Source organism: Vombatus ursinus, unplaced genomic scaffold, assembly GCF_900497805.2.
Source record: "Vombatus ursinus unplaced genomic scaffold, bare-nosed wombat genome assembly UNPS02008996.1, whole genome shotgun sequence".
Lineage (NCBI taxonomy): Eukaryota > Metazoa > Chordata > Mammalia > Diprotodontia > Vombatidae > Vombatus > Vombatus ursinus.
The window spans coordinates 508,951-536,171 of NW_020948774.1; the positions used below are offsets into that span (position 1 = coordinate 508,951).

The following is a 27,221-nucleotide window of genomic DNA, read 5'->3' on the forward strand; positions in this document are numbered from 1 at the left end:
TACAAGGAAACGGTAAAGGGCGCGTGCGCCTACTAGCCAATCAAACCCTTCAATATCCGGGTTTCCCCAAACGTGACAGCCAATCAAAAAAGGGAAGGTGCCGGTGAGAACTACCAGTCAGAAGTAGGGAAAGAGAAAGTTCTCTCTTTAAGCCAATAAGAAATGTGGGCAGGACGTGAGCGTGATTGCTTTTAACCAATTATAAGCGGAAGAGGGAGAGTTCCATTTTGCAGCCATTCAGAGGCTGATCATAGGCCTAACTTAGCAACCAATCTGAGGGGAAAAATGGCAGGTGCCCGAGTCAGCTTGCCAATCGGTACAGGGTGAGGGGCGGAGCAAGCGCGCGCGCGGAAGCCAGTGAGAAGTGGGAGGTAGCCGGGCGCGCACTCCAGGGGACGAGATCTATAAAGGCAAGGCCCCAAGACGAAACGCGCGCTTCAGCCCTTTTCTCTGTCCCGGGGAGGTAACCGTAGCAGCGCTAGCCCTACCGTCCCCTTCGTGCCCGCCCCTTCCGCGTGCCTCCGGCCTACCGCCGCTCGCCGGGCCCGAAGAGAGACATGCTGAGCCGTGTCCTGCTCTGCCTAGCCCTGGCCGTCACGGCCGGGGTCCGCGCTGACGCCCCTGAGGAGGAGGACGACGTCCTGGTCCTGAAGAAGAGCAACTTCGAGGAGGCGCTGGCGACCTACGAGTATCTCCTGGTGGAGTTTTGTGAGTGCCGACACCCCGGTCCTGTCCTGCCCTGCCGGCCTCGGCCCCCCGAAAAGCGAGCGGCTGTCGGGGAGCCGGCAGGCCGAGGGCGCGCGGGTGACCCAGGGGCCTCGGCGGCTGAGCCGCGTTTCCTCACCTCGGGGTGGGCGGGGGCGGGTGGGTAGGTAGGTGTTCACATCAGTTGAGATCAGCAGGAGTGGGGGACCCAGGGCTCCCGGCGAACGAGGGCGCCTTGGCCTCAGTGGACGTCGTGCCTTCTGTTCCCTTCCCCTTCTTTAGCTTGAGCTGGAAGGGTCCGCAGGATGAACCCTCCCGGCTGGGTCCCCGGAGTGACACCGTCCTGCCCAAGCTCTTTGTTTCGGGGTGGAGGGGAGAGGGATATCCCTGTAGAACCCCCGAAGTTTCAAGTTTATATGAGATCTTGGGGGTTCACAGGTCCTTTATTTGTAGTTCAGGCCACCTCCGAGGGAATAGGAAAAGTCTCACAAAAGCTACCTTTTTTTTTCTTGGATGAAAAGAAGTATTGATCCTCCCTTAAGGGGTACTTAAACTTAAGCCTTCTTTTCTGTCCGTTACACTTTATTTTTGAGGCCTAGGTTGTTACATTCAATAACTTCTAAGGTTGACTGATGAGCCTAGTTAGGTGTCTTTCTGCATGAAGTCCACATGGCAAACTTTCTCGGAAAGTATGAAAAGAAGCGAATCGGCTTGTTTAGGCAAAAGCAAATACAAAAGAATCGTTCCATGGCTTAATGTTCCAGTGTCACCTGGATGCTTCTGCCCCTGGTAATTTATGATATCTGTCTTAATAGGAGTGAAAAGCAGAAGCTGAAACTTAGTTTGTGTTGTCATGTGAGCTTTTAGTAATCTCTTCAGCGGTAATAGTTGCTAACCTGTGATACAAAACAGCGAAACAAAGTGTGAGAGTAATAAACTTGAATAGTATGCCACATTTACAGTTTCAAGATAATTGTTTCCTTTGGGTGCAACATAGAACCAATGAGGAACTTTGAAAAAAAGAATAGGAATCAAAGAAATATGATAGGAAAAGAAGATGGGCTGGTCACTAGGTGTACATTCAAAGGTCTTAACTGGTGCCCCCATAATGTCAGGGGAAGTCCTCTGCCATATTGAGTAGACCGCCTGTGGTGAATTTATGGGAAAACATGGACAAGAGTTTCACAGAATGTAACAGGCATGGATGAGTTGGGATCACAGAGGAAACTCAAGTATCGTGGATCATTTGAGCTTTACTGGGTAGATGACTAAAGTGTTGATGGCCCTGAATTTAAGGGGATGGCAGTGATTCCAGATACAAATTTTTTCTAATCATCTGTTGATGATTAAGGTTCAATTTTTGCCTCCGGCACATACTGACCCAGACCTGGGCAGATAGCTTTCAGGACCTGGGAACCTTTGACTTCAGGCCACATGTGGCCCTCTAGAGCCTCCAGTGCAGCCCTTTGAATCCAAACTTTTCAGGGATTCAAAGGGCTGCACTTGAGGCCCTACAGGGCCACACGTTACCCACCCCTTGCTTAACCTCCTAAGTCTCAAAGACAATAAGTTGCAGATACAGAAGTGCACTGATAGAAGTTTCTCAGTCATAGGGATGTGTGTGTTTGGAGCGGGGGAGGGGGGGGGGGACTCCTGTCACACTGATGAAACCACAGGTTTCATCATTTCATCATAACCATTACCAAGCTTGGTAATGGTTATTAGTTAGGGTTTAAAAAGCCACCAGGAGCATTCAGTAACAATGTAGATTGGGTATTTATGGTTTTCATCTGATGGGAATAGCTTATGTCCTTATACTGCTGAAAGGCTCCAAGAACTCATTTACCAGTGTGTTAAATGGTTATTTCTATTAAGTTTCTGTGAAGATAAATCTTATGAGAGGTTAGGGGAGCTGTCAAAAGAAATAGAACTAGATCAGGTGCTCCTGCTTAATGCTTTATTTTTCTTTTCAGACGCTCCTTGGTGTGGTCACTGTAAAGCTCTAGCACCTGAGTATGCTAAGGCAGCTGGAAAATTGAAGGCTGAAGGTTCTAAAATCAGATTGGCCAAAGTAGATGCCACTGAAGAGTCTGATCTAGCACAGCAGTATGGGGTTCGGGGGTACCCCACTATCAAATTCTTTAAGAATGGAGATACAGCTTCACCTAAAGAGTATACAGGTAGGTCCTCTTCCTAGGAAGTAATCAAGTTCTTTTAGGTAGGGGTAGATATGCAAGAGAAAAAAACAAAACAATATAATGCCTTAGATTTGTTTGCTACTGGATTAACTTTTCAAAGTATTTTATGTGTTTAATTTTGTCCTTCTAGCAACTTGGTGAGGTTAAGTAGGGCAGGAATAATACCGTATCCATATATATTAGCCACTGCTGAGAAGTTCAAAGTACTTCATAGCTATGATCTTTACTGTAGTCCTGTGAGGATAAGATCAAGGTAGATATTAGCCCCACTTTACAGCTAGGAAAAGTCTCAAGTCAAGAGGTTGACTTGCCCAAAGCTCCAAGGTGATTTGGTGATAGGAACTGCAAGTTACTTTTGGGCCAGGCCTAGGCTTTTGTTGATCTTTATATCCTTTCTCCTCCTCTCCTACTTGGGAAATTCATTGTTATAACGAATGAACCTTTCCAGACATCAAAGTAAATCTGAACTTTTTTGGGGGTGGGGTATACAGCTGGCAGAGAAGCTGAAGATATTGTGAACTGGCTGAAGAAACGCACCAGTCCAGCTGTCACTGTGCTGACAGACATTGCTGCTGCTGAGTCCTTGGTGGATTCCAGTGAAGTTGCTGTTATTGGCTTATTCAAGGTAGATCTTTTAGAACTTAATTTCAGATTCTTTTGCTTTTCTATGTCATCTCTTGCACAATTGGAGCAAGTGATTGCATCTCATTCTGTTGTCCAGGGCACTGGCATATGCTAAGTAAGGAACCTTCACCGTAGATGGGCCACGGGGTCTGATGTTTCCATTGTTTACAGGTACATACTGACTATGTAAGTAAGTCAGTAACCCTTCTCTTTCGATCTTTCTCTCCTAGAATCTAGAGTCAGAACTTGTCAAACAGTTCACGTTGGCTGCAGAGTCTATCGATGATATCCCATTTGGAATCTCTTCCAATACTGATTTGTACTCCAAATACCAATTTGATAAAGATGGCATTATCCTTTTTAAGAAGGTGAGTTATTTGGCTTGTTGAACTCTAAAGTGAAACTCAATTCAGCTTTTGTCTGCAAAGAATAATAATACTTTTGAGCACCTTGCCCTATGAGGCTCTGGAACATAGTGGACCTGAGATTCTACATCTTGATCAGATCAAGGGGGGATTTGTGTTAAATGAGACTTTTAAGGTAAAGGTTTTGTGTAATGAAGTCATTTTGGTAGTTAATTGGAGTAGAATTATTTTTTTAAAACTTTTTTTTTTAAGGCAATTGGGGTTAAGTGACTTGCCCAGGGTCACACAGCTAGTAAGTGTCAAGTGTTTGGTCTGAGGTCTAATTTGAACTCGGGTCCTCCTGACTTCAGGGTAGGTGCTCTACCCACTGTACCACCTATCTGGCCCCTAAAACCATTTTAAAGGGACAGTCTGGTCTTTTAAACCAGCTTAATCATTGGACCCTAATGTTTCTTTTAGCTTCTTACTGTTTCCCACTTGAAAATTGGAATATTCAGAAGCTGACTTCCTACAAACTTACCTAGGAGAAAAGTTTCTGTTTGTATACCATAATGTACTGTGGGAAAATTCAATTTTTTTTTCCTTTAAAAAAATCTGATAGCAAATGGTAGTTGGTAGATAAACCATTTGGAAATACTTAAACCAGAGTACCAAAGGAGAAAAAAATATAGACAGTTCTCACTTTAAGTAAATTTGCATCATGCAAATTTGATGTTAGTAAAGAATTCTGAAAGAACTCTGCATTCCAAAAAAAATCCTATATTTTATATAGTACTGTGCCATTTAAACCCCCCCCCCCAAAAAAAAAGCCAAAAGAAAAACCTCCAAGTGAAAGCAGAAGAAAGGATACCCAGAGACATGGCAACTCAAAGGCTTGGCTTGAGACCTCAGGAGCTAAGAGAGATGTTTGCCCTGATCAGATCATGTCTCTTAGCACTCCGAACTCCAGTATCACCAAGTGTCTGTCCCCATGATGGGCTTGACAAGACTGTCCTCTCCTGTCTGTGTCCAGCCCCCATTTGTCTGCCCCTTCTGCATGTTCTTTTTCTATGTTTGGTCAGGCAGGCCCCTATGTGCCTGGCCCTGGCCATATATTCCTTCTACTCTTGCTTCTCTGTCCTGTCTCAGTGTGTTCTTGAGGCTCCCATGTGTCCTTGAACCATGTGCCAGGTGCTCTCCCTCCACAGGTGTGGTCCTCTTTCTGTCTCCCTCCTTCACTCCTTCCTTTCCCCATGTCCTAAGCAAATTGAAATTACATAAAAAAAAAAAATCACTTTTAGACGTCTGCAGAATGATCCACTTAGGTAAAGCAATAACTTTTTGTAGTACTATATTAGAAATAGAAAGATTTATTTGAGTGAGTTTCAAAAGAACTAAGTTCTTTGAAGTATCTGTTTTGGAGAGCTTTCTGCACTGAGCAAGTTGGAGTGAAAAGTACTGAAGTTAGAACATAAGTTGGCTGAAAAGGATAAGCAGTTTGAAAGTAGATATAATGATTCTTTAAGGAAAAGGGAAGGTGCTTGTGTGGTTTGAGAAAGAAAAGTTTTGGTTGGCAACTAGAATCTAGATCTAGGGATTTTTTTTAAAAGTAGTATAATAAAGGCTAAATGAAATGGAATAGTTTTTCATATTCTAGATTGAGCATATACAAAATAGATTGACACATACTCTTCAATAGAATTTTGTAGCATAAAAGAGTGAAAGGGATGGTCCTTCATAAAAGAGTACCATAGAAGCTATTTACAATAAGAATGAATTGTTTGTGATTTGGGGACAATTTGCTTTAGTAATCCTACTATAATTTCCTATTTCTGTTAGACCTCTTCCTAAGGAATTCTGATGTTAATTCAGGGACAAATGGGCAAGGCTCATGGCTTTCCTAGGGGGCATTGTTTATTAGAGCTACTGATTGTTGGGAGAAAAGTGTTTTGGAATCATTTAAATGGAATTTAAATACTTAGGTCTAAGAGATATACTAAATACCTATTAAGCAATTTGGACTTCAGTGATATTAAGTCTCCCCTTATGGATGGAGTGAGGAATATATTGCAAGGAGAGACCAGTATGATTCAATGATATTTTAAAAAATATTTTGGAGGTTAAAAGATTTTTCTAAAATCTGTTTGAACAAACTATTGAAAAAGTGTGTCCTATCATTACAGGTATAAAGGGAACATCAAGAATTATAATTTCTTCAGAAAAGTCTAGTGCACATCTCCTTACTTATCTGACTCATTTATTTTGGCATCTACTCATTAACTTAGATTTTCTAACTGTTTGATGTTTGCAAATCTCCCTAAGGAGATTGTAAGCTTTTAAGGCAGAGACTATTTCTTGATGCTCTTTTCCATCTGAGCCTAACAGTTTTAAGAGCGCAATAGGCTCTTGATAAATATTGTTGAATTTAATTCTGAGACTGACCATTCTTCTGTTTTGGGCATGAGGTTAATTAGTAAAAACTGCTTTCAATTCATGTTAGCAGATGTCTGAATTACAGATAGCTGGCTTTGTTCATGAACCATGAAACAAACAACATTGCCTTCTGGCAGCCTTTTTCTGAAGGATCTGGGCCATAAACTACTCCTGTGAACTTTGTCTGCTTAATTAACTAAGATAACTTGGGGGCAATAGGAATACAGACCTAAGGTCAAATTTTCTTCATGTAGGAAAGAAGTTTAAAATTTTGAGGGACATATAGCTAAATTACTGTTTCTTATTTTCTCCCACAGCAAATATTTCTCTCTCTCTCTCTCTTTTTTTTTTTTTGGCTAGGCAGTGGGGTTGAGTGACTTGCCCAGGGTCACACAGCTAGTAAGTGTTATGTGTGTGAGGCCGGATTTGAACTCGGGTCCTCCTGATTCCAGGGCCGGTGCTCTATCCACTGTGCCACCTAGCTGCCCCCACAGCAAGTATTTCTCTACCAGTGTAATCGAATTTCAGATCCTACTTTGTTAAAGGGTGCTAAAAATGCTAAGATGAAATAATAATAGCTAGCATTTATGTAGTGCTTTAACATTTGCAAGCACTTCTGTTGTTTGTGATCTATTCTTTTTTATACCTGCATATACACTACTGTTCCTCTTATTCTGTGTTAGCCCCTTACTCTTTTAGTCTGTTCTGGCTTCCTTGCCTGTTTAGCTTAGGGAATCTAGTGCGTAAGGACTTCAGTTGACACACTTTCATCCTGCTAGTCCCCAGATATGATTAGCCATTTTCATCATGAAATAAAACAATGCTATAATTTTTTTAAAAAAGGCTTTATTGATGCTTATTGTTATATAACTGCTATTTCCCAGTACCATACCTTTCTCCCATTAGAGTCATCTCTTGTAACAGAATTACAGTTAAGCAAACCACCAACACAGCCCAGCTGCATGGGCCTTGTTCCATATTTGTAATTGATCACTTTTCATTTGAGAGAAAGGTGCTGTGTTTCATCATCATTCCTTTGGAGTCAGGATTGGTCTTTGCATTGATGGGAATTTTTTTGCTATTTGGTGTGTTTTTCTCCTTTTATGTTATTTATTTTATATATTATGTATTTTTGCCTTTTGGCCCTAGGCTATGGGGTTAAGTGACTTGCCCAGGGTCACACAGCTAGTAAGTGTCTGAGAGTGGATTTGAATTCAGATGCTCCTGACTCTAGGGGCTAGTGCTCTATCCATTGCGCCACCTAGCTGCCCCCCCTTTATGTTATTGCATTATTTCTTTTGTGTTATTATAATTATTACATATTGTTCTGCTTCAATTCATGTATTCATTCCAAAGTTTTCTGAATTCTTTCTGTTCATCATAATATTCCATTGCATTCATATTCTACAGTTCTTTCAGCCATTCCCCAATTGGACATAAACACTTGTTTACATTTTCTTGCTACCACAAAAAGTATTGCTAGAGATATTTTGGTAATGGGGACAGGAAGAATCTTTCCTTGATCTATTTAGTGTAAATGCCCTTAGTGCTATTGCTGGGCCAAAGGGTATGAAGCTTAGTTACTTTTCTAGAATAGTACTAAATTAGTTTTCCAGAATGGTTAGCCAAATTCCTGGCTCCATCAACATTGTATTTGTCAATGTTGGAGACACTAAAGACAAATGTAATAGTTTCATCTTTTATTATATTTGCCATGTTGATGAAACTACACTAACAATTCATAATAACTTTAGGTGGGCCTGCAAAGCTGCTTGGAATCAAATCTTTTAAATCTTTTTTATTTTTTATTTTATTTCATGAAGTGGCTCTTTCAATACACTCTCATTCTTCCCACTTTCAGCAGATACATACTTTATGCTGAAAGGGGGAGAAAAGGAAGAAGCATTTCTGAAGCACCTACTGTGTGCCAGGTACTGTGCTAAGTACTTTACAAATAATGTCACATTTGATCCTAACAACAGCCCTTCAAGGTAGGTGCTGCTGTCACCCCCATTTTAGAATTAAGGAAACTGGCAGACAAGTTAAGTGACTTGCCTAGGTTCACACAGCTAGGAAGTGTCTAAGGCTGGATTTGAAATCTGGTCTTCCAGCTCTCATCTACTGTGCCAGCAGCTTCCCTATAGGAATTCTCTTAGCTTCCTTCTTTTGTAATTCAGAATCTCTTATCTTCCCACCTCATAGGATTGCTAGGGTTAACCTCACCACTTATTTTTTGGATCACATCTTCTCTTGCTTTTGGGTATATTGTTCCCTTTGTTTTCATTCATGTCTACCACCTTCTTCCCCTTCTGTATTCAAATATTCTCAAATCTTCCTTATTCTGGAAGACTCTTTTATCTTGATCCTTTTACACTTTCAAGCCAGATTATCTCTTTTCTCCCAGCTTGCAACGGCTCCTTCCCAATTCCCTTGTGTTTATTTTATCTACCTATGTCTCTACACATAGAAACACATGGTTTGTACATAGATGTACATATTATGTATATGTGCGCGCGTGCACACACACACACACACACACACACACATACACACACATATTGTGTTCTCTGGCTTGAACATAAGCCCCTTGAAAGGCAGGGTCTTTTTGTCTTTGTATCTTTGGAAGTAAGCAGGCACTTAAAGCAATGCTTGCTAATTTATTGATAATACTCCCTGACTTACTTTTACCAAGAGTAATTTATCCACTCATTTTTCAGTGCCCTCTAGTCTGGCTTCTGCCCTCATAATTCTATAGAAATTGGTCTCATTGAGGTAATTCCTAATTGACAAATCCAGTAGTCTTCTCTTTCTTGGACCTTTCTGCAGTACTTGACACTAAGTACGTAGCTACTCCTTGGAATTTTCTTCCCTTGGTTTTCATTACCTGACACTATGTAGATTTTTTCTGGGTAAGAAAAGGAGCAGTAGTTACTGCTATTCTCATTACTATTGCCAGAGACCTGACAAAAATGAGACTTTCCCTGGTCTGCTTTATAAAAGTAGTCCAATTCTACCTTTATTTGCTGGGTTTTCTTTGTCATCTAAATGTAAGTTTTCTTTTCCAACATTCTGCCTTCTACATTTTCTCTTTACTTTCTACTCAGTTTCTTGGCAATTTCATCCAGTCCTATAATTTAAACTATTGCCTCTCTAAAAATTGAAGTTTGTTTTTCTAGATATGACTTCTCACCTGAGCTCCTGTCCTACATTGCCGACGTGCTTGTAGGATGTAGTCACTGAAATGACTTTAAACTGAAGTTAGCATTCTTTTTCACTGGTCTCCAAGACTATTTCCTTATTTTCCCTTTTCTGTTAATGGCATTGATCAGTCTTTCCTGCCTCTTTGGTTTTCTGGCCTCAGTACCTTTTGTGTATTCCCTTTGTCTGGGTACTCTTTCTTTTGTTGAAATTCTGCCTGACCATGTATCCAATTGGTTGCCAGATCTTAACTATTTCTGCCTTTACCTCTCTCATCTGACCTCTTCTATTCACACAGCCACCACCTTAGCTCAGACCTTCATTACCTCTTGCCTGAATTATTGCAGCAACCTCCCAATTTATGTCTCTGCTCCAGTCATTCCTACACATTGCTACCAAAGTAATTTTCCTCTCAGATACAGTAGAAATTCCTTTATTTGGTTTTTAAAGCCCTTTACAACCTGATCCCAACTTGTCTTTGCAGCCTCACCATCTAGTCAAACTGACTTTCTCTCTGTTCACCCATCTCTCTTTTCACTGGCTGGCCTCAGTGCTTAGGGGTGTACTCCCTCCTTGTGTTTGCCTCAGATACCATCTTTTTCCCTGATCTCTTAGAATTTCTCAATTTCAACTACTAATACTCTTACAAACTACATTGTGTTTAAGTGCTTTGTTTCTGTTTTTATTTTTTAGCTTTATATTTAAGCTATGAATGTTTTTATATGTAGTTGTTTTTTACCCTGATAGAATTAAGTACCTTGAGAATAGGAACTGTTGCATTTTTTCATCATATCCTCTTTGGCACATGGTAGACATTTAATGTATATTGAGAAGTCCTTTGAGGCCTGCCTCAGCTACCATTTCTACCCTTGTTTTCCCCTTTCACCTGAATGTGTTTGCCTTTTTGGGTGGAGGGGGATCCCTTGTGGCACTTTGTATCACTTCGGTGAGCTTTGGTTTGTACTGTACTTATTAGGGTACTTATCAAGCCCTGGCCTTCTGGAAATGAATACTAACTTAAACAGGCATTTGACAAATGCTTATTGAATTGAATTACTGCCAGACCCCCTTCACCAAACAAGTTTCCTAAATGTGCTGCAGCTTCCAGTCATGATAATCATTTGCATGAGCTCCAGGTGCCCATGAGGTCCTTCAGGGTACCACTGAGAGCAATAGGGGGCAGAGTTGGACTGCCTTCACAGTGCAGGCCTGACATCATCCCATGGTTTCAAGTGTTCAGGCAGTATTAGTAATGAGTGTTAGTAACAGCAAGAACAGCCAGCTTCTGTAAACATTATTAGACCATGGGCCAATTGTCAAGTGACATTCTAGAGTTATCCTAACTGGGGTGGGGGGGAAGTGTATGATTAATGCTAGTGACTAAAGTAGTCCAGCATTTAATATATTTGTATCATTCAGTGTTGATAAAGCTGTCAGTTTTCCTTGGTTTGTCTGTTTTAGTCAACAGGTTATCTTTTGCTTTCTTTGGTATGATTTATTTAACTGAACCTTTTACCTGGTTTTTATTAAAGCTATTTCTGAGACCAGAGACACAGGGACTTTTTAGACTTAGCAACATTTCATAGCAATAGTCCCTAACTTTATCCTTTTATCCTAGTTCATAAATATGCTTCAGAGGTCTCATAAATTGCTCAAAGATCTAGATAGAGTGACTCTACCTTATTTCTACAACTTCTTGAGATTCCCTGTCAATTGGTAGAGTTTTTTGTTTGTTTTTTTTAAATACCTTATCTAAATGCACTCATAGCATACATAACAGTTCATTCATGATAAAGTTATGACCACTCTATTCTTATGCCTTCTCCATAGGAAAATCCAGGTACAATGTACTCTGGTTAGAAGCAGAAGATGTGTATTTTTTGAGGCATAAGAAGGGACAGGTTGCCTGTGCTCCCGTTGTTCCTTACTGTTAAACCTGCAAAGAGGTGGGGTCCAAAAGCCTGTTTTGCCATTGTTTCTCTGAAGCCATAGTGGTCTTGTAAATGCCAGTCTCAAAAATTAGTCACCAAATCATCATTTTAAAGAAACTGTATTTTGCTTTTTGTCTTGTCCTCTCATTCTTTTTGCAAGTAAAAAGGTTTGAAAAAAACATTTATAGATTTAGAAAATTTGGTTTCTTGGCAGTTGGTTTTTCTGCTTCATTTGAGACTGTTGACTTTCTGGACTCTGGGGTGTTTTGATAGTACCAGTTAATTGCATTTGACTAAAAAATGAAAGAATAACTCAGAGTTTTATTACTGCTATTACATAGTAATGACAATTATCTTAGTGGGTACCTGGCCCAACAAGGGTAATGTATATATGTGTATATGATTTTATTGATTCTTTTTGTCTTTGCATTATGTATTTCTCTCTTTCTCTCACTCACACACACAAATAATCTTCATCCAGATGGAGCTCTCTTTTGTTACAAAGAAAAATAATTAAACAAAAACATATGATACATAGACAATGTCTAACAATAACTAGCAAAGAATATTATAGTAGTCGTGTTTCCCCCCCCGCCGCTGTCTGCCAACAGATTGCGTTCTCATCAGCTTCTCCCAAATTACTGGTTTCTTCCTTTTTGCCTTTAAACAGCCTCAAATCTTTTCCTGTTCTTAAAAAACCTTCACTAAATCCTATCATCCCCTCAAACTATCCTGCTATATCCTTCCTCCCTTTGTCAGCCAAGGTCTGAGAAAAAAGCAGTGTGCTTTTCTTTGTTTAGCTCACTTCACTTTCTCTTCAACCCTTTGGAATTTGGCTTCCAACCTCATCACTCAACTGCTGTCACCCAAATTACCAGTGATTTCTCAATTACCAAGTCATTTTTTGCTGAGTGCTTACCACTTGGTTTTTCTGCTGTGTTTGACACTGTTGACTACTGTCTGGACTCTGGATTTTTTTTTTGACACTCTTCTTCTGGTCCTCCTCCTTTCCTCAGTCTTCTTTGCTGGCACATCCATACCATACTCTTGTTTCCCAAGTTTTATTAGGCCCTTTTATTTTCTCCCTGTATACTCATCTTTAACAATACCTAAACCTACATGTGTTTGTATATGTACACATATCCATACGTACATATGTATGTATGCATCTGTGTACCTCAGTGTGCCAACTGCTAGTGCCTTCCCTTCCAAACTACCTTATGTTTAACTACTTTGTATTTATTAACTTAATTCTGTATATTGTGTATATCCTTGTCTCTCCCATTAGAATGTAAGCTCCTTGTGAGTAGGAATCATTTTATGCTTTTACTTGTATCCCCAGTGCCTGGCACATAGCTTAATAAATACTTGTTAACTGAATGATTGCATACCTCAGGGTGCCTCTTCTCACACAGCCCTTCCAGCATTGACTGTTCTCATTTTTTCTTTACCTTTGCCAATTTCTGTGAAGTGAGATGAAACTTGAATTGCTTTATTTTTATTTCTCTTATAATTGGTGATTTGGGGCATAATTTCATGTGGTCATTTATAATTTGCAGATCTACTCCTGAGAACTGTTTAAATCCTAACTAACTACTTATTAGGAATGGATTTTTTTTTAAATTGTTTTTGTGGTTTCTAGCAGGTGTGTAAGCAGAAACAAGATACTTCTGTGACTATCTTTGTTAATTTTGCCCAGACTGGAAATTAAGATGCATGGGTGTGTGCCCAAAGCAGTTGTACCTTTCCAAAAATTAAAAGAAATAGGAAGTTGGTTTTAGAAGTTTGCTATTGTCAATAATAAAGGTTTAAATTTCTTGAGCTGTGAGACCTCTTTTTAAAGGACCCTTTTTGTTAGTACCAGGTGATTGTATTTTACTAAAAAATGAAAGAATAACTGAGATTTTTAACTTCCCAGGCTGAGAGGCCAGTGATGTGGAATATGTTGCTGAAACACAAGTGGTTCAGAAATAAAACTCTGACCCATGCCCTAAATAAAACCTTTGGGATAAATGGATGGTGTACATATGAACCCTAATATACCAATGTCCTTTTTTCCTGGCACCATAGAAAATGAGGGTTCTCAGAATTGAGGGCAAAAATAGTTGTTGTTTTATTATGAAATGGGCTTTGGCAATTAGATTGACATTTATGTCCAGTGAACATCTGTTTTAACCCTGATGCCACCTTATACCCTGTGGGGACAAAGTGCTCTCATAAGTAAACTACTGTTCATCAGCAAATGCAGTATCAGCTGTGTTTCAGTACGTCTCTTTCTTTGGTTGCTTCCCTGGTAAATGGGAAACATTTTTTCATCACTGCTTATTGGTCCTTATTAACCAGAGTGACACTTTCTTCTCCAGACTCCCACTGACTTGGATTTGGGGAGACCATTGACTGGCTTGAGACTTTCAAGCATGTTGTGAAGCGGCATTGTTAGGTTAGCTTTTCTTCATGACTACTTTTCCAGTTCTAGAGCAGTGTCAGAGATTGAGGTCTGCAACTTTTTCTGTCACAGCTCTGCTTGATTGTCAGATTAGTTCCTTATATCTGTGACTACTTAGATTTGAGTTTGGCTACAGTGGCAGTTATAAAAATTCCTTGTTAACTTGTTGCAAGGAATCTTGGATCCTGAGCAAGGTATTATTGGGAAAATTTGACTGTTAATTGTACAATCCTGTTTTCTTTTCTTTGTTGCTAGGATCTGTAGGATACACAAGGCCAGTAGGCAGAGATGCTGCCAAACTGTACCACTGGAGAGAGCCCAGAATGGTACGTGTGAATGTACATAGGGCTTAACTTGTAACCCTTTTTTTTTCTCAGTTTGATGAAGGTCGAAACAACTTCGAAGGAGAGATTACCAAGGAGAACCTGCTGACTTTTGTTAATTATCACCGGCTGCCCTTGGTCATTGAGTTCACTGAACAGGTATGAGGCTTTGCTATACAACATACTACTAACTCGTTAAGGGAGAGTTCAAGAATTGGGAAGCAAGAAGGACCTGTGTTTCTGTTCCAGCAGATCATTTATCGCTTTGGACCTCAGGTAGCAGAAATCCCCCTCACCCTCTGGTCAGATGCCTGTCATATATCTCTCACGCTACTTCCTTCCATCCTAATCCCTGTGATAGTGAAGTGCTGGCTGCCTAAGAGCAAGCCACCCCATTCCAAGCTCCCACTGCTGTACTCTTCATCCTGGAAACCTGAACCCTACCCTTCCAATATCCTACTCTATTCCCATCTTCCCCTTCCATTATCCCCCAAGAATTCTCATTCCTTAACTGACGAGGCTGATTAACCCCCAGATTACTGTCTTTTCCATTCCCATGACTGAAATTTTCTTCTACCTTAGCTCCACATAGGGATAGAAGATCACACTCTTGATTTTTACCATTATTCACAAGTCTCCAGTTTTCCATGTTCAAAACCTCCAAAATGCCTTTATCAGATAATATATAACCTCTTGTCGATAATCTCTTATGCCTTAGCCTTCTTAAAGCCATTTATTTTTTGTCCTCATGAGACCTTCAATCCCTTGATTCCTCAGTACTCTCCTAGGGTATCATTCCAACTCTAACTTTACTTTTCTCCCTCCCCAATCTCAACACATAGTTAACTGGTTTAACTCTGCATTGTCCTCTGCTCTCAAAGCTCTTGTCCCCTAGTCCTATCAACACTGATGTCTTGTCAGACCCTATCCTTGGGTTACTCCCATCACCTGCCTCCTCAGATCCTATTTAGGTGCTCGTGAAGGGAACTAGAGGAAATCATGAAGCCAGGTTGAAAACAAAGATTTAAGTATTGTGATCCCACTTGGAGCCCTTAGCAGAAAGGCAGTCCTTTTAGTCCTCACTGTTAATTCTCTATTGCATTTCCCACAGATCAGATTCCAAACCTGTTCTGTTCTCCTCACACCTCCCAGACCATCTCCTTTCTCTACTCTCAGCTGAGTACTTTGCTTCATATTCTGTTGAAAAAATAGAAACTGTTCACCGTAAGTTCCTCCTCCATTTCTCTGCATGTCACAATCCATTGTTCTGATCCTTCTATTCATCCTCTCCTTTTACTCCAATCTCTGAAAATGTGACCTTGCTTGCCAAAGTCAGCCTTTCAACATTTACCCTTGATCACATCCCTTCTTGCCTTCTCCATCAACTTGCTCCCCCTCCACAGTAATCCCCTTTTTCTAATCTTCTGATCTTTTCCTACTGCCTACAGACATGCCCATGTCCTTCCATCCTTAAACCTAACTAGATTTTGTCATCTTTTTATGTCTCTGCTCCCATTCCCATGCCACGCTTCTAGAAAAAGCTGTTTATACCTAATTGCTTTTATTTCCCTTCTCAGTCACTTTTCGTCCCTGAGCAATTTGACTGTCTCAGATGCTGAATTGAAATTGTTCTGTCCAAAGTTCCTAGTGATCTATTAAATGCCAAATCTGGCCTTTTCTGTAGCCTCATACTTCTTGACCTCTCAACAGTATTGACTCTCTCCTCTTTGGGTTTTTCCTGATAACTGCTCACTTGGTTCTCCTTTCCATCAGATCACTCCTTTTCAGTCTTCTGTGTTGGATCATCACCTGTATCATGTCACCTAATATTTGGTGTACCCTCAACAGACCATTTTTGGTACTTTATTCTCTCTGCATTCTCACCTGCTAACCTCATTAACTTCCATGGATTTAGTGATCTCTAGCCAGATGATTTCCTAGATCTCTATATCCAACCCTAGTATCTCTCATGAACTCTAGTTGAGCATACTTCTTTTTTTGCTTTTTGATGAGGCAGTCAGGGTTAAGTGACTTGCCCAGGGTCACAGAGCTAGTAAGTGTGAAGTGTCTGAATTTGGGTCCTTCTGACTCCAAGGCCGCATCTTTATCCACTGTGCTTGAGCATACTTCTAACTGAATATCCCACGGGCCTCTCCTACCCCCATGCCTCTTCCCTCTGTTATCCTTTAACTCTCCCAGTTTCTTAACCTCAGCATTGTCCTCACTCTCCCTCACTCCACTTAATAAACATTTAATAAACACCTTCTGTGTGCTAGACACTGGAGATACAGACAAAATTTATGTATCCAATCACCAAGGCTTAACACTACTAACATCTCTCAAATCTGACCCCTTTTCTTCTTCACCTTACCACCACCCTGTTTTAGGCTTTTAATTACCTTTCTCCTGGATTATGCAGTAGTCTCCTAATTGAACTCCTTACCTCTGAAGTGTGTTCTTCAATTGATCCTCCGTATTGCTGCTATAATGATTTTCCAAAAGCACAAATGTGACTGTATCATTCTCCCACTATGTAAACTCCATTGGTGCCCTATTATGTCTAGGATCAAATGCAAACTCTTCTGTTTGACATTTAAAGTCCTTCACAACTTGATTCCAACCTACTTTCCCAGTCTCCCCTTCCTGTACTTTTCAGTAAGCCCCAACTGGCTTTCTTTGGTTTTTTATGCTTGGTCTTCCATCTCTGTCTCCTGTCCCTCATACTCCCTCCTCACTTTTGCCTCTTAGAATTCCGTGTTTCCATAAAAACTTGACAAAACTCCTATGTCATGAAACTTTTCTTGATCACTTCCCCCCAGATTGTATTTATTTTATACGTGCCTTTTCGTGTAGGTGTTGGTTCCCATTTCAATAAAATATAAGCCCATTGAGGTCAGGAACTGTGTTTATTCTTTGTATCCCCAGGGTCCATCATATAATAGGTGCCTAGTGAACTCTTGATTGAGTCCATGTAGTTGGTAAGTTAAAAATGATTGCTGAGTAACCTCTGGTTTCCTAAATGTGTGAGTGACAGATGAAGGCCCTGAATGGGAAGTGCTTTCGAAAGAGTCATTCCTTTTTCTCTTTCTTCAACATGTGTTTCTGTGTTAACCAGACGGCTCCCAAAATTTTTGGAGGTGAAATTAAGACTCATATCCTGTTATTCCTGCCAAAGAGTGTTTCTGACTATGATGACAAACTGAATAACTTCAAAAAAGCAGCAGAAAGCTTCAAAGGCAAGGTACGTGACTTTTAACAATGATTTTATAGAGCAAAAGTAAATTTTTAGGGGAAAATGACAAAGCAAAGATGTCTGGGTCCCTGATACCTCTTGTACAATTCAGAGAAATATTTATATAGACTTATAAATACAGGTTTTAGTAGCTCTAGATACATTTTTAGGCAGGAAGGAATCCTACCTTGCCTGAGGTAAAATCATGATAAGATTGTTTATTTTTCTGTACAATCAGAAATAAATGGAATGTTGATTAAGGAGTTATTGACTGTCTTATGTGTAGGCTTAACATTCCATAGGCAGTTTTTATATTTATTAAAGTATAACAAACTGATCACAGTTTGGAGTCCTGACTATGAATTTTAAAGATCTTACCATTTTAACTGTTATCTTCCATATCCATCTTGTCAGTGGAATTGTTTGCTAAATAAAATTGCTCTCTACTGTTATACACCTTTCCCCATCTCACCCCCAAAAAAGATGTTTAATAGTTGTCAGGAGCACTAATTGTGAGTAGCTTAATGCCTTTGCTAGGCTACTTTGTTCCCACCTCTACTAGGGAAATCTTAATAGGAAATCAAAAATTTCCCTTTAAAAGGTTGTGCAGGCATTTATTATCTATTGTTTATTTCTTAAGAATGGAGGGATAAAAGGGAACGTGTGGTTTCTTTAGTACCTTTTTATACTTGCCATTTGTTGTGGCCTGGGAATATCAGATCCAAAGTTTAAACTAGGGAATATAATAACTTCTTCAGCATGAACTTGACTGCGGAAGGCAAGAATTATCTTGAATAGCTCAAATCTTTCTAATGTCAAAAATCTTTCTTTTGTTCCCAAGATCCTATTTATCTTCATTGATAGTGACCACACTGACAACCAGAGGATCCTTGAGTTCTTTGGTCTAAAGAAAGAGGAGTGCCCTGCTGTCCGCCTCATCACTTTGGAAGAGGAGATGACCAAGTACAAGCCTGAGGCAGATGAATTAACGGCAGAAAAAATAAAAGAATTCTGTGACCGATTTTTGGAGGGCAAAGTCAAGGTATTAGAGCTGAAAGGAATTCTACCATAATTTTTACAGATGAGGAAACTGAAACCTAGATTTCTTGATGATTTGGCTTAAATAGTGTAAGCATGAACCATATGTACAACCTCTCAGAGCAAGGTCATAGTCTTTTGAGCTATCTTTATCTCGGACCCCCTACAGCTTTTTGTAGAGCATCTAGCAAACAGTACACAAAGTAGGCCAAAAGGCCCATGAGACTAGATGCAGCAATGCCAGCACAAAAATAACTCCTCTTTTAATATATGGTAGCCACAATGAATCTCTCTGGCTATGGGGCCACTCAGGCACACATATCAAAGCCAGTTAGTTGTCTTTTAACCAGTGTTCCCATATCCTCAGAAAACAGAAGGATTTATGTCTCGTTTTTCTGGGAAAACCTTTGCCCCAGTTGTCCCCCTTGTAATTTGCAGTAATTGTTTGGTCTAGCACCTCAGTGCTCAGGCTTATCAGCTGAGCAGTAGGACCATGGTATAATCCCCTAGTTAAACTTCAGTCCCTCCTTGCTCAGGCTGCTTCTTTGTGAAAGGGGAATAAACCAAGATGGAGAGAAGAGTCTCATTTGACCCACTGAGCAATAGCACTGCTAGTGTAGGCCCCAGAGGCCTTCTGGAGCACTTGTTTATTGTTGGTTCCCTGTTTGATTTTTAGCCCCATTTAATGAGCCAGGACCTACCTGATGACTGGGACAAGCAGCCTGTTAAAGTACTGGTTGGGAAGAACTTTGAAGAAGTTGCTTTTGATGAAAAAAAGAATGTCTTTGTGGAATTCTGTAAGTAGATTTGTAATTTTTTCCATTTGCAATGTAGAAAGGCCTAATTGGAATAGCACAGTACTCTGTTCATAGCATGAGGGTCAGGGAGCACTGATCTCCTTGTGCTGACTGTTGACCTGTCAACCTTTACAGATGCTCCCTGGTGTGGTCACTGCAAACAGTTGGCTCCCATTTGGGACAAACTGGGAGAGACTTACAAGGATCATGAAAGTATAGTCATTGCCAAGATGGATTCAACAGCTAATGAAGTAGAGGCAGTTAAAGTCCATAGTTTCCCCACATTAAAGTTCTTCCCTGCAAGTGCTGACAGGACGGTAAGGATTTCACAGCGGAGAGAAGTGGGAGAGGGAAAGGACCAATTGCAGTGGGATGGCTTTGTCTCTGACCTTGATGTTAATGTTGGGTGGGGGTTGGGGAAGGAAAGGAAAGAGTTGCTTTTTATCTTTGAAGCTAAGCTGTGTTTGAGATTTGGGGAGGGGGGAGGGTGGGATTGATCATGGGCTGGTTAAGACTTGCTTCCATGCAAATGATGCTAGCATGTACTCTTCTCATAACCTGCCTTCCCAATGCCACTGCCTTCCCTCAAGTCCACTTGAGAGCCTCTCTATGGGATCTGTCATCCAGGGAGCCAGGAGCTAGGAAGGATCGGGTTGGGGCTGCTTTAGCGCAGAGGTAAGGGAGCTGGGAAGGGGCCTTTTGTTGGTGGGGAAGGAGTGGAAGAGCTGTAAGTGGGGGTGTGGCTTTTGGTTTTGGTACCCCACAGCAGAAGCTCTTTCCCTTGTGGGTTAATGGAAACACACATTTCCTGAGCTCCTTGACTTTGTGTAGGAAGGGAGAGGTTTTGGGGGTAAAAATTGTCAAAGGGGGGTGCAGGATTTAGAGGGTATTGGTTTCACCTTCCCCCTTTTTCCCTCGCCTCCCCTACAGGTAATTGATTACAATGGAGAGAGAACACTAGAAGGTTTCAAAAAGTTCCTGGAGAGTGGTGGGCTAGATGGGGCAGGGGATGATGATGTAAGTATTTTTTCTTTTGAATACTAGCATAGATCCATATATCCCTTCTTTAGTGAGAGAAAAATCTTTTAGTTTTTGACGAAACTATATTCTGATAGATTCTATCCTTGCACACTCTACTGCATTCCCTCCATGAATAGTTCTGACCTACAGACTTATATTGCTGTTTACAGAGTTCCTCCTACTAGGAGGAAATCATTATGTCCCTTGTTCCCCTGGCTATACTATAAACAGATCAAAGATGATGGGGTAGGACACATGGTCTTAGACAGGTTTGGGTGGAGGGCCCTCAATATTAGCACGTTCTTTTAGTCTTTGCAGTTCAAAGTGGTTTCTAACACATATATAGCTCTAGATGATTGAATGCTGTTTACTTTTAATGATCTGGATCCTAAGTTTGACGATGAAATTGCTAAGGGACTTCTTCCTTGTTTATTCTGAACTCTTTATCTTTTTAGAGAAAAACATTTGTTGAATGCTTGGTTTTTATTTCTGCTTCAGTTCAGAATGTGTGATTTTTAAAACCATCCAGTTGCTCTTTGAGTCCTTTCTAGAGTAGCCCCACCTCACCCTACCCAGTTAACCCATGGTCTCAATGGTCATCTCTGCTTTCTTCTGTTCCTTATGTATATGTCTTTGTATAATACCCTATACTGTGCTTGTCCTGTTGCAGGTAGATTGCAGCCGTCTTAAAGACACAAGTAAAGAAAAACTCTTTATTTTGTGTTTTATGCCAAATCTTCTAGAGGTAGACTTTATTACTGAAATAATTCTAGGCACCGCTGGGGTCTTGTGAATTTGGATGGGAAAAAAGTCCCATCTTTATTTTCACTGGAAACTTAGCATTTTCTTCAATTACTTAAAAATGCTTTAAGGAGGTGTCCATAGGTTTCACTGAACTACTAAGAACCTCTGGCTGAGAGAGAACCCAAGCCTTTTGAAAATACCTCTGCCCAAGCCCTTTTCCATACTTAATGTATAGGATTTGAGAACAAAGTAAAAAAAATTCCGTAATAAGATTAAATAAGAGGACGACATTTAAGGAACATTTCATCAAACAGAATAATAGTCACTCTGGAGAATCATTTTTCTAAAACCATTCCTTCCTAATTTAAACACTCCTAAGAATTCTCCTTTTTTCCTGGTCAAAGGTAAACTCCAGAGACTATCTTCTATTAATTGAATTAAAGACATCTCTTAGTACCTTAATTAATTTCAAAGAGAAGTCTGTCCTTGGCTAATTCGGCATTTTTTAAAAAAACTGATTAATCATTTAATAACATGTAAGAAGGACTTTTAGACAAGGACACTATCTTCTCTTCATTTTCTTCTGTTCAAGGGAAAACATTACTTCTTTCAAGTAAAACAAAGATTTTTTTAGACTTAAGATTATGAAAAAATACTCTTGATATTTCTAAAAGAGGGTAGGAATTAGGGGAGGAGGCGTAATGTGTTGCCATACAAGAGGTAGTGTTTTTATTTGTAGCTCCCTGTGGTTCTAAATACAGTTATTATTTGGGGAAATCCATTTTATATATTGATCAGTTACTGAAGAGGTCAAATTACAATAATTGCCTATGGCTTTTAAAGTCCTTGACACCCTGGCCCACCCTATTTTTTTAAAAATTTATTATTTTAATTTTCCCCAGTTACATATAAAAATAATTTTTGACATTCGTTTTTAAAAACTTGTTGAGTTTCCAAATTTTCTCCCTTTCCTCCTCTCCCCACCCCCCATTGAGAAAGCAAGCAATTCAATATAGGTTATACATGTGTAGTCATTCAGAACATTTCCATATTAATCATGTGAAAGAAAATATAGACCATAAAAAAAACTTGAAGAAAAATAAAGTTTTAAAAGTATGTTTCAATCTGTATTCAGATGCCATCAGTTCTTTCTCTGGGGATGGATAGCATTTTTCATCATAAGTCCTTCAGAGTTGTCTTGGATCATTGTATTGCTGAGAATAGCTAAGTTATTCACAGCTGATCATCTTACAATATTGCTGTTACTTTGTACACAGTGCATTTCACTTTGCATCAGCTCATGCAAGTCTTTCCAGGTTTCTCTGAGAGCATCCTGCTCATTATTTCTTATAGCACAATATTGTATTCCATCACAATCACATACCACAGTTTGTTCAGTCATTCCCCAATTGATGGGCATCCCCTTGATTTCCAATTCTTTGCCACCAGAAGAGAACTGCTATAAATATTTTTGTACATATAGGTCCTCTTTTGGGATACAGACCTAGCAGTGATACTGCTACTTCAAAGGGTATGCATGGTTTTATATCCCTTTGGGCATAGTTCCAAATTGCTCTACAGAATGGTTGAATCAGTTCGTAATTCCACCAGCAGTGCGTTACTATCTCATTTTTCCCACATCCCCTCCAATATTTATTATTTTCCCTTTCTGTCCTATTAGCCAATGTAATAGGTATGAGGTAGTACCTCAGAATTGTTTTAATTTGCATTTCTCCAATCAGTAGTGAGTTAGAGCACTTTCTTTAATATGGCTATAGATAGCTTTGATTACTTCATCTGAAAACTTTATATCTTTTGATGATTGATCAATTGGGAAATGGCTCTTATTTTTATAAATTTGACTCAGTTCTCTATGTGTTTGAGAAATGAAGCCTTTATCAGAAACTTGCTTCAAAATTTTTTTCAGTTACTGTTGCTAACTGTGTTTCCCTCCATCCTATCTTCCCCCCACCTCCCATTTATTCTATTCTCTCCTCTTTCACTCTGTTCCTCCTCAAAAGTATTTTGCTTCTAACTGCCTCCTTTCCCAAACTGATCTCCCTTCTATCACTCTTGTCCCCCTTCCCCTCCCCTACTTTCCTGTAGGGTAAGGTAGATTTCTGTACCCCATTGAATGTGTCTGTTGTTCTCTCTTTGAGCTAAATCTGATGAGAGTAAAGATCACTCACTTCCCATTGCCTCCTCCCTCTCCTCCACTGTAAAACCTTTTTCGTATTCAACTCAAACTTATGCCCTCTATGTGTACTCCTAACCGTCCTGATAATGAGAAAGTTCTTATGAGTTACAAATATCTTCCTATGTAGGAATGTAAACAGTTTAGCCTTATTAAGTCCCTTATGATTTCTCTTTCCTGTTTACCTTTTCATGCTTCTCTTAAGTCTTGTATTTGGAAGTCAAATTTTCTATTCAGTTCTGGTCTTCTCATCAAGAATGCTTAAAAGACATATTTCATTGAATGCCAAATTTTTCCCCTGAATGATTATACTCAGTTTGACTGGGTACATGAATCTGGGTTGTAATCCTAGTTCTTTTGTCCTCTAGAATATCATATTTCAAGCCCTCCAGTCCTTTAATGTAGAAGCTGCTAAATCTTGTGTTATCCTGACTGTGACTACATGATACTTGAATTGTTTCTTGCGATATTTTCTTCTTGGCTATAATATTCCTGGAAGTTTTCATTTTGGGATCTCTTTCAGGAGGTGATTGGTAGATTCTTTTAATTTCTATTTTACCTTCTGTTTCTAGAATATCAGGGCAGTTTTCCTTGACAATTTCTTGAAAGATGCTATATCTAGGCTCTGTTTTTTGATCATGGCTTTCAGGTAGTCCAATAATTTTTAAATGATTTCTCCTAGATCTACTTTCCAGGTTGATTTTTTTTCCAGTGAGATTTCACATTGTCTTCTGTTTTTTTCATTCTTCTGGTTTTGTTTTATTGTTTCTTGATTTCTTATAAAGTCATCAACTTCCATTCATTCACTTCTTAATTTCTAAAGAATGATTTTCTTCAGTGAGCTTTTGTACCTCTATTTCCATTTGTCCAGTTCTAATTTTTAAGGAGTTTTTTTTCCTTCAGTGAATTTTTGTTCCTTTTTCCATTTGACCAATTCTGCTTTTTAAGGTGTTCTTCTCCTAATTGGCTTTTTGTATCTCTTTTACCATTTGACCTAGTCTGTTTTTTAAGGTGTTATTTTCTTCAGTATTGTGTGTGTGTCTGTGTCTCTGTCTGTCTGTCTCCTTTACAAGCTGTTGGCTCATTTTTCATGATTTTCTTGTATCACTCTCATTTCTCTTCTCAATTTTTCCTCTACTTCTTTTATTTGATTTTCAAAATCTTTTTTGAGCTTTTTCATGGCCTGAGACCAATCAGTCATATTTTTCTTGAAGACTTTGAATGTAGAGGAGCTTTGACTTTATCTTTTTCTGAATGTATGTTTTGATCTTCCTTGTCACCACAGTAACTTTATATGGGCAGAATTTTTTTCTGTTTGCTCATTTTCCCAGCCTATTTCTTGACCTTTAACTCTTTGTTAAAGTAGTGCTCTTCTTCCAGGGTGAAGGGGGCACTGTCCCAAGCTTCAGGGGTTTTCTGCAGCTGTTTTCACAGATACTTCTAGGGACCTGTAAGTTTTCAGTTCTTTCCAGGTGGTATGATCTAAGGAGAGGTGTGTTTACTACTCTCCTGACCTATGCTCTGATCTGTGAGTGACCACAAGCACTCTTTTCTGTCCTGGAACTGTGACAAGGGTCCTTGCTCCACTGTGGCTGAAAGCTCTGGTGGGCTAGTGCTCCTCCTTGCCCTGGGACTGCCACCAAAGACTGTGACCTGTATTGGCAGGTCACAGTATTGGCAAAAGCAACAGAGTCCTACTTCAGTGCTACCAAAGAGACCTTTGTAATCTCCTTGTGACCAGTTGTTCAACCTCCTTACCAACTGTGGGCTGAGAGCTCTGGAAGCAGCTGCTGCTACTGCTGATTCAGTGACTCCCAAGGCCTGATTTGCTGGGGCTGTGGCTTGCGCTGGACTGTGCTCCACTTTCACCCAGATGTGACAGACCTTTCTTTCCTGCTGACCTAAATTGTCTTTCGCTGGAAAATTATTTCACCCCATCCTTTTATGGATTCTGCTGCTCTAGGAATGGTTTTATGGTATTATTTAAAGGTGTTTGGAGGGGTTTTGGGGAGAGCTCAGGAAAGTGACTGCCTTTTCTCTGACATCTTGGCTCCACCCCCTCCCACTCTTATCTTTCTAGATTTATTACATATTCATTCCATTCCTTGCCTTTTGAAGTTGGCCTTCTCTCTGTTTCTCACACATAGCAGTTCACCTGTGAAAGAGAAAAGTCTCTTTGCCTTTGCATTAGCCCTCCCTCCTCATCTTTACCTCACTTTCTTCAAGACTTGTCTTAAACACTACCTTCTTCATGAAGCTTTTCTTGATGTTTCCCCTCCTTCCCAACTGCAAGTGCACTCCCTGCATTCCCTGTTTTGGATTTATTCAGTAGATACTTATATGTACCACACACAGAGCCTCACCCCATAGATTGTAAGTTCCTCATGGGCAGGGACTATTTCATTTTTGTCTTTGTGTATCCAGTACTTGTCACAATGCTTAGCTTATTTGCCTTATCTTTGAACATTCTGTGTCCTCTGTACTGTTTTTTGAAAATAAATCTGAAAGACCATTGGGGTTTCCTGTAGATTGGGGTACTTGGTTTTTCTCCTTTTATGTATGAATATCCTCATTTCCCTCCCTTTGATGGGTGGGTGGAGTTGGTAAGGAGGAAGCTGCCTGATTCTTGAAACTAATACCTGTGAAGTATGTTCATGAATTATTCAAAGACCTGGTTGATTGTTTAATATTGGCTTAATAAGTGGCAGTGTAAGTGAACCCCTCAGGTAACAAGAATAACCAGTCTGCTCCAGAATAAAGGAGTATTGAGTTGGCATTTTGGATTTTAGCTGGATACTAAGAAATGGTCAGTGTTGGACTGGCAAGTAATCAAAACCATTTATTTAACTAGGATCTAGAAGACTTGGAAGAAGCTGAAGAGCCAGATATGGAAGAAGATGATGATCAAGTAGCCCCGAAAGATGAATTGTAAAGAGGAGAACTAAGTTGACATCCCAAAAACAAGACACTACATTACGGGCTGCTCCAACCAAGCAGCAAATGCATCTGGAAACTTGTAAGATTCACAACTGAAGGAGAATGTTGATTGAAAATCCAGGGATTTTTAAAAAAGTAATATTCATTGTAACATGTATGTAAATTCAAATGTCCTTTCCTTTTTGCTTTTCAATTTTTGAAAAGTGAGTTATCTTTAATAGCCCAGGTCATTTGGTGAGCCACCTATTCTTTCAGGGGAAGGGGTGGGGGATGTGATGTACTTTTTTTTGTATATTTTTTTTTTTTTTGTCACACGTGTTTTTTGGTTTGAAGCGGGTTGTAAAGTTAAAAGCATGAGTGCTGTTGTCATTACTAAACCATTTTAGTGTATGCCGCACTCATAATATCTCCTATGAAAGTTCACGTCATCCCTTTTTAAAAAAAATCCTGCCTGTAGGGTTTTTAAACACATTTGATAATTCAACAACATGTCAGGGTGTCAAACAACAGTCAAACAGGACTTTTAGCTAGTCCTCCCTGGAATGGACCATTCCTCAGTCTGGGGAGGGGCAACCACTAAGCTAAAATGCAAGGACTCTCCCCTTCACACCAGTGTTAACCATGGCTCAATGTCCTTGTATTTTGCTTTAAAGACACTTTTTTAATGCTCTGGAGTTGGGCAGGACTATGCCATCATTTCTTTGTTGTGACAACAATCATTGGTGAAGGGGAAGATAGTTTCTGCCTCCCCTCCTTAGACTAGATCCAGATGTAGTACCACCTTCTTCCCTGTTATGATACAGGGTTTTGTTCCACAATTTTCTGGTGCATTGTTCTGTGAATGTTGGGTTCTTTTCCAAGTGTACAAAATGGGTTCCAAGGCCTACTTGATGTAGTAAACCAGGACACTTATGATTATTGGCAATTAGGGAGGGCAGTTGTGTGGGGATGGGCCAAGGATGTTTGAGCTCAATCAGACTTGATAACACTTTAAACATTTCCACCATAATGTTGGAACTGAACACATTGGCCAAATAAAGTTGAAATTTTAATATTT

The 27,221-nt window shown here is 39.9% G+C and overlaps 1 protein-coding gene across 1 annotated transcript; it reads left to right on the plus strand.

The window, feature by feature from the left end:
- The first annotated feature begins 368 nt into the window (after window positions 1-368).
- On the plus strand, window positions 369-27,221 carry P4HB (prolyl 4-hydroxylase subunit beta). The gene is made up of 11 exons (XM_027850094.1): window positions 369-708; window positions 2,679-2,885; window positions 3,395-3,528; window positions 3,758-3,895; window positions 14,257-14,361; window positions 17,318-17,443; window positions 18,276-18,476; window positions 19,149-19,269; window positions 19,405-19,586; window positions 20,200-20,286; window positions 26,079-27,221. The coding sequence occupies exons 1-11, from the start codon at window positions 558-560 to the stop codon at window positions 26,157-26,159; spliced, it is 1,533 nt and encodes a 510-aa protein (XP_027705895.1). The 5' UTR covers window positions 369-557; the 3' UTR covers window positions 26,160-27,221.

Coding starts and splice junctions, on each gene's coding strand:
- P4HB (XM_027850094.1), top strand. CDS start 558: ATGCTGAGCCGTGTCCTGCTCTGCCTAGCCCTGGCCGTCACGGCCGGG. Junction 14,362..17,317: donor TCATTGAGTTCACTGAACAG/GTATGAGGCTTT, acceptor TGTGTTAACCAG/ACGGCTCCCAAAATTTTTGG. Junction 17,444..18,275: donor CAGAAAGCTTCAAAGGCAAG/GTACGTGACTTT, acceptor TTTGTTCCCAAG/ATCCTATTTATCTTCATTGA.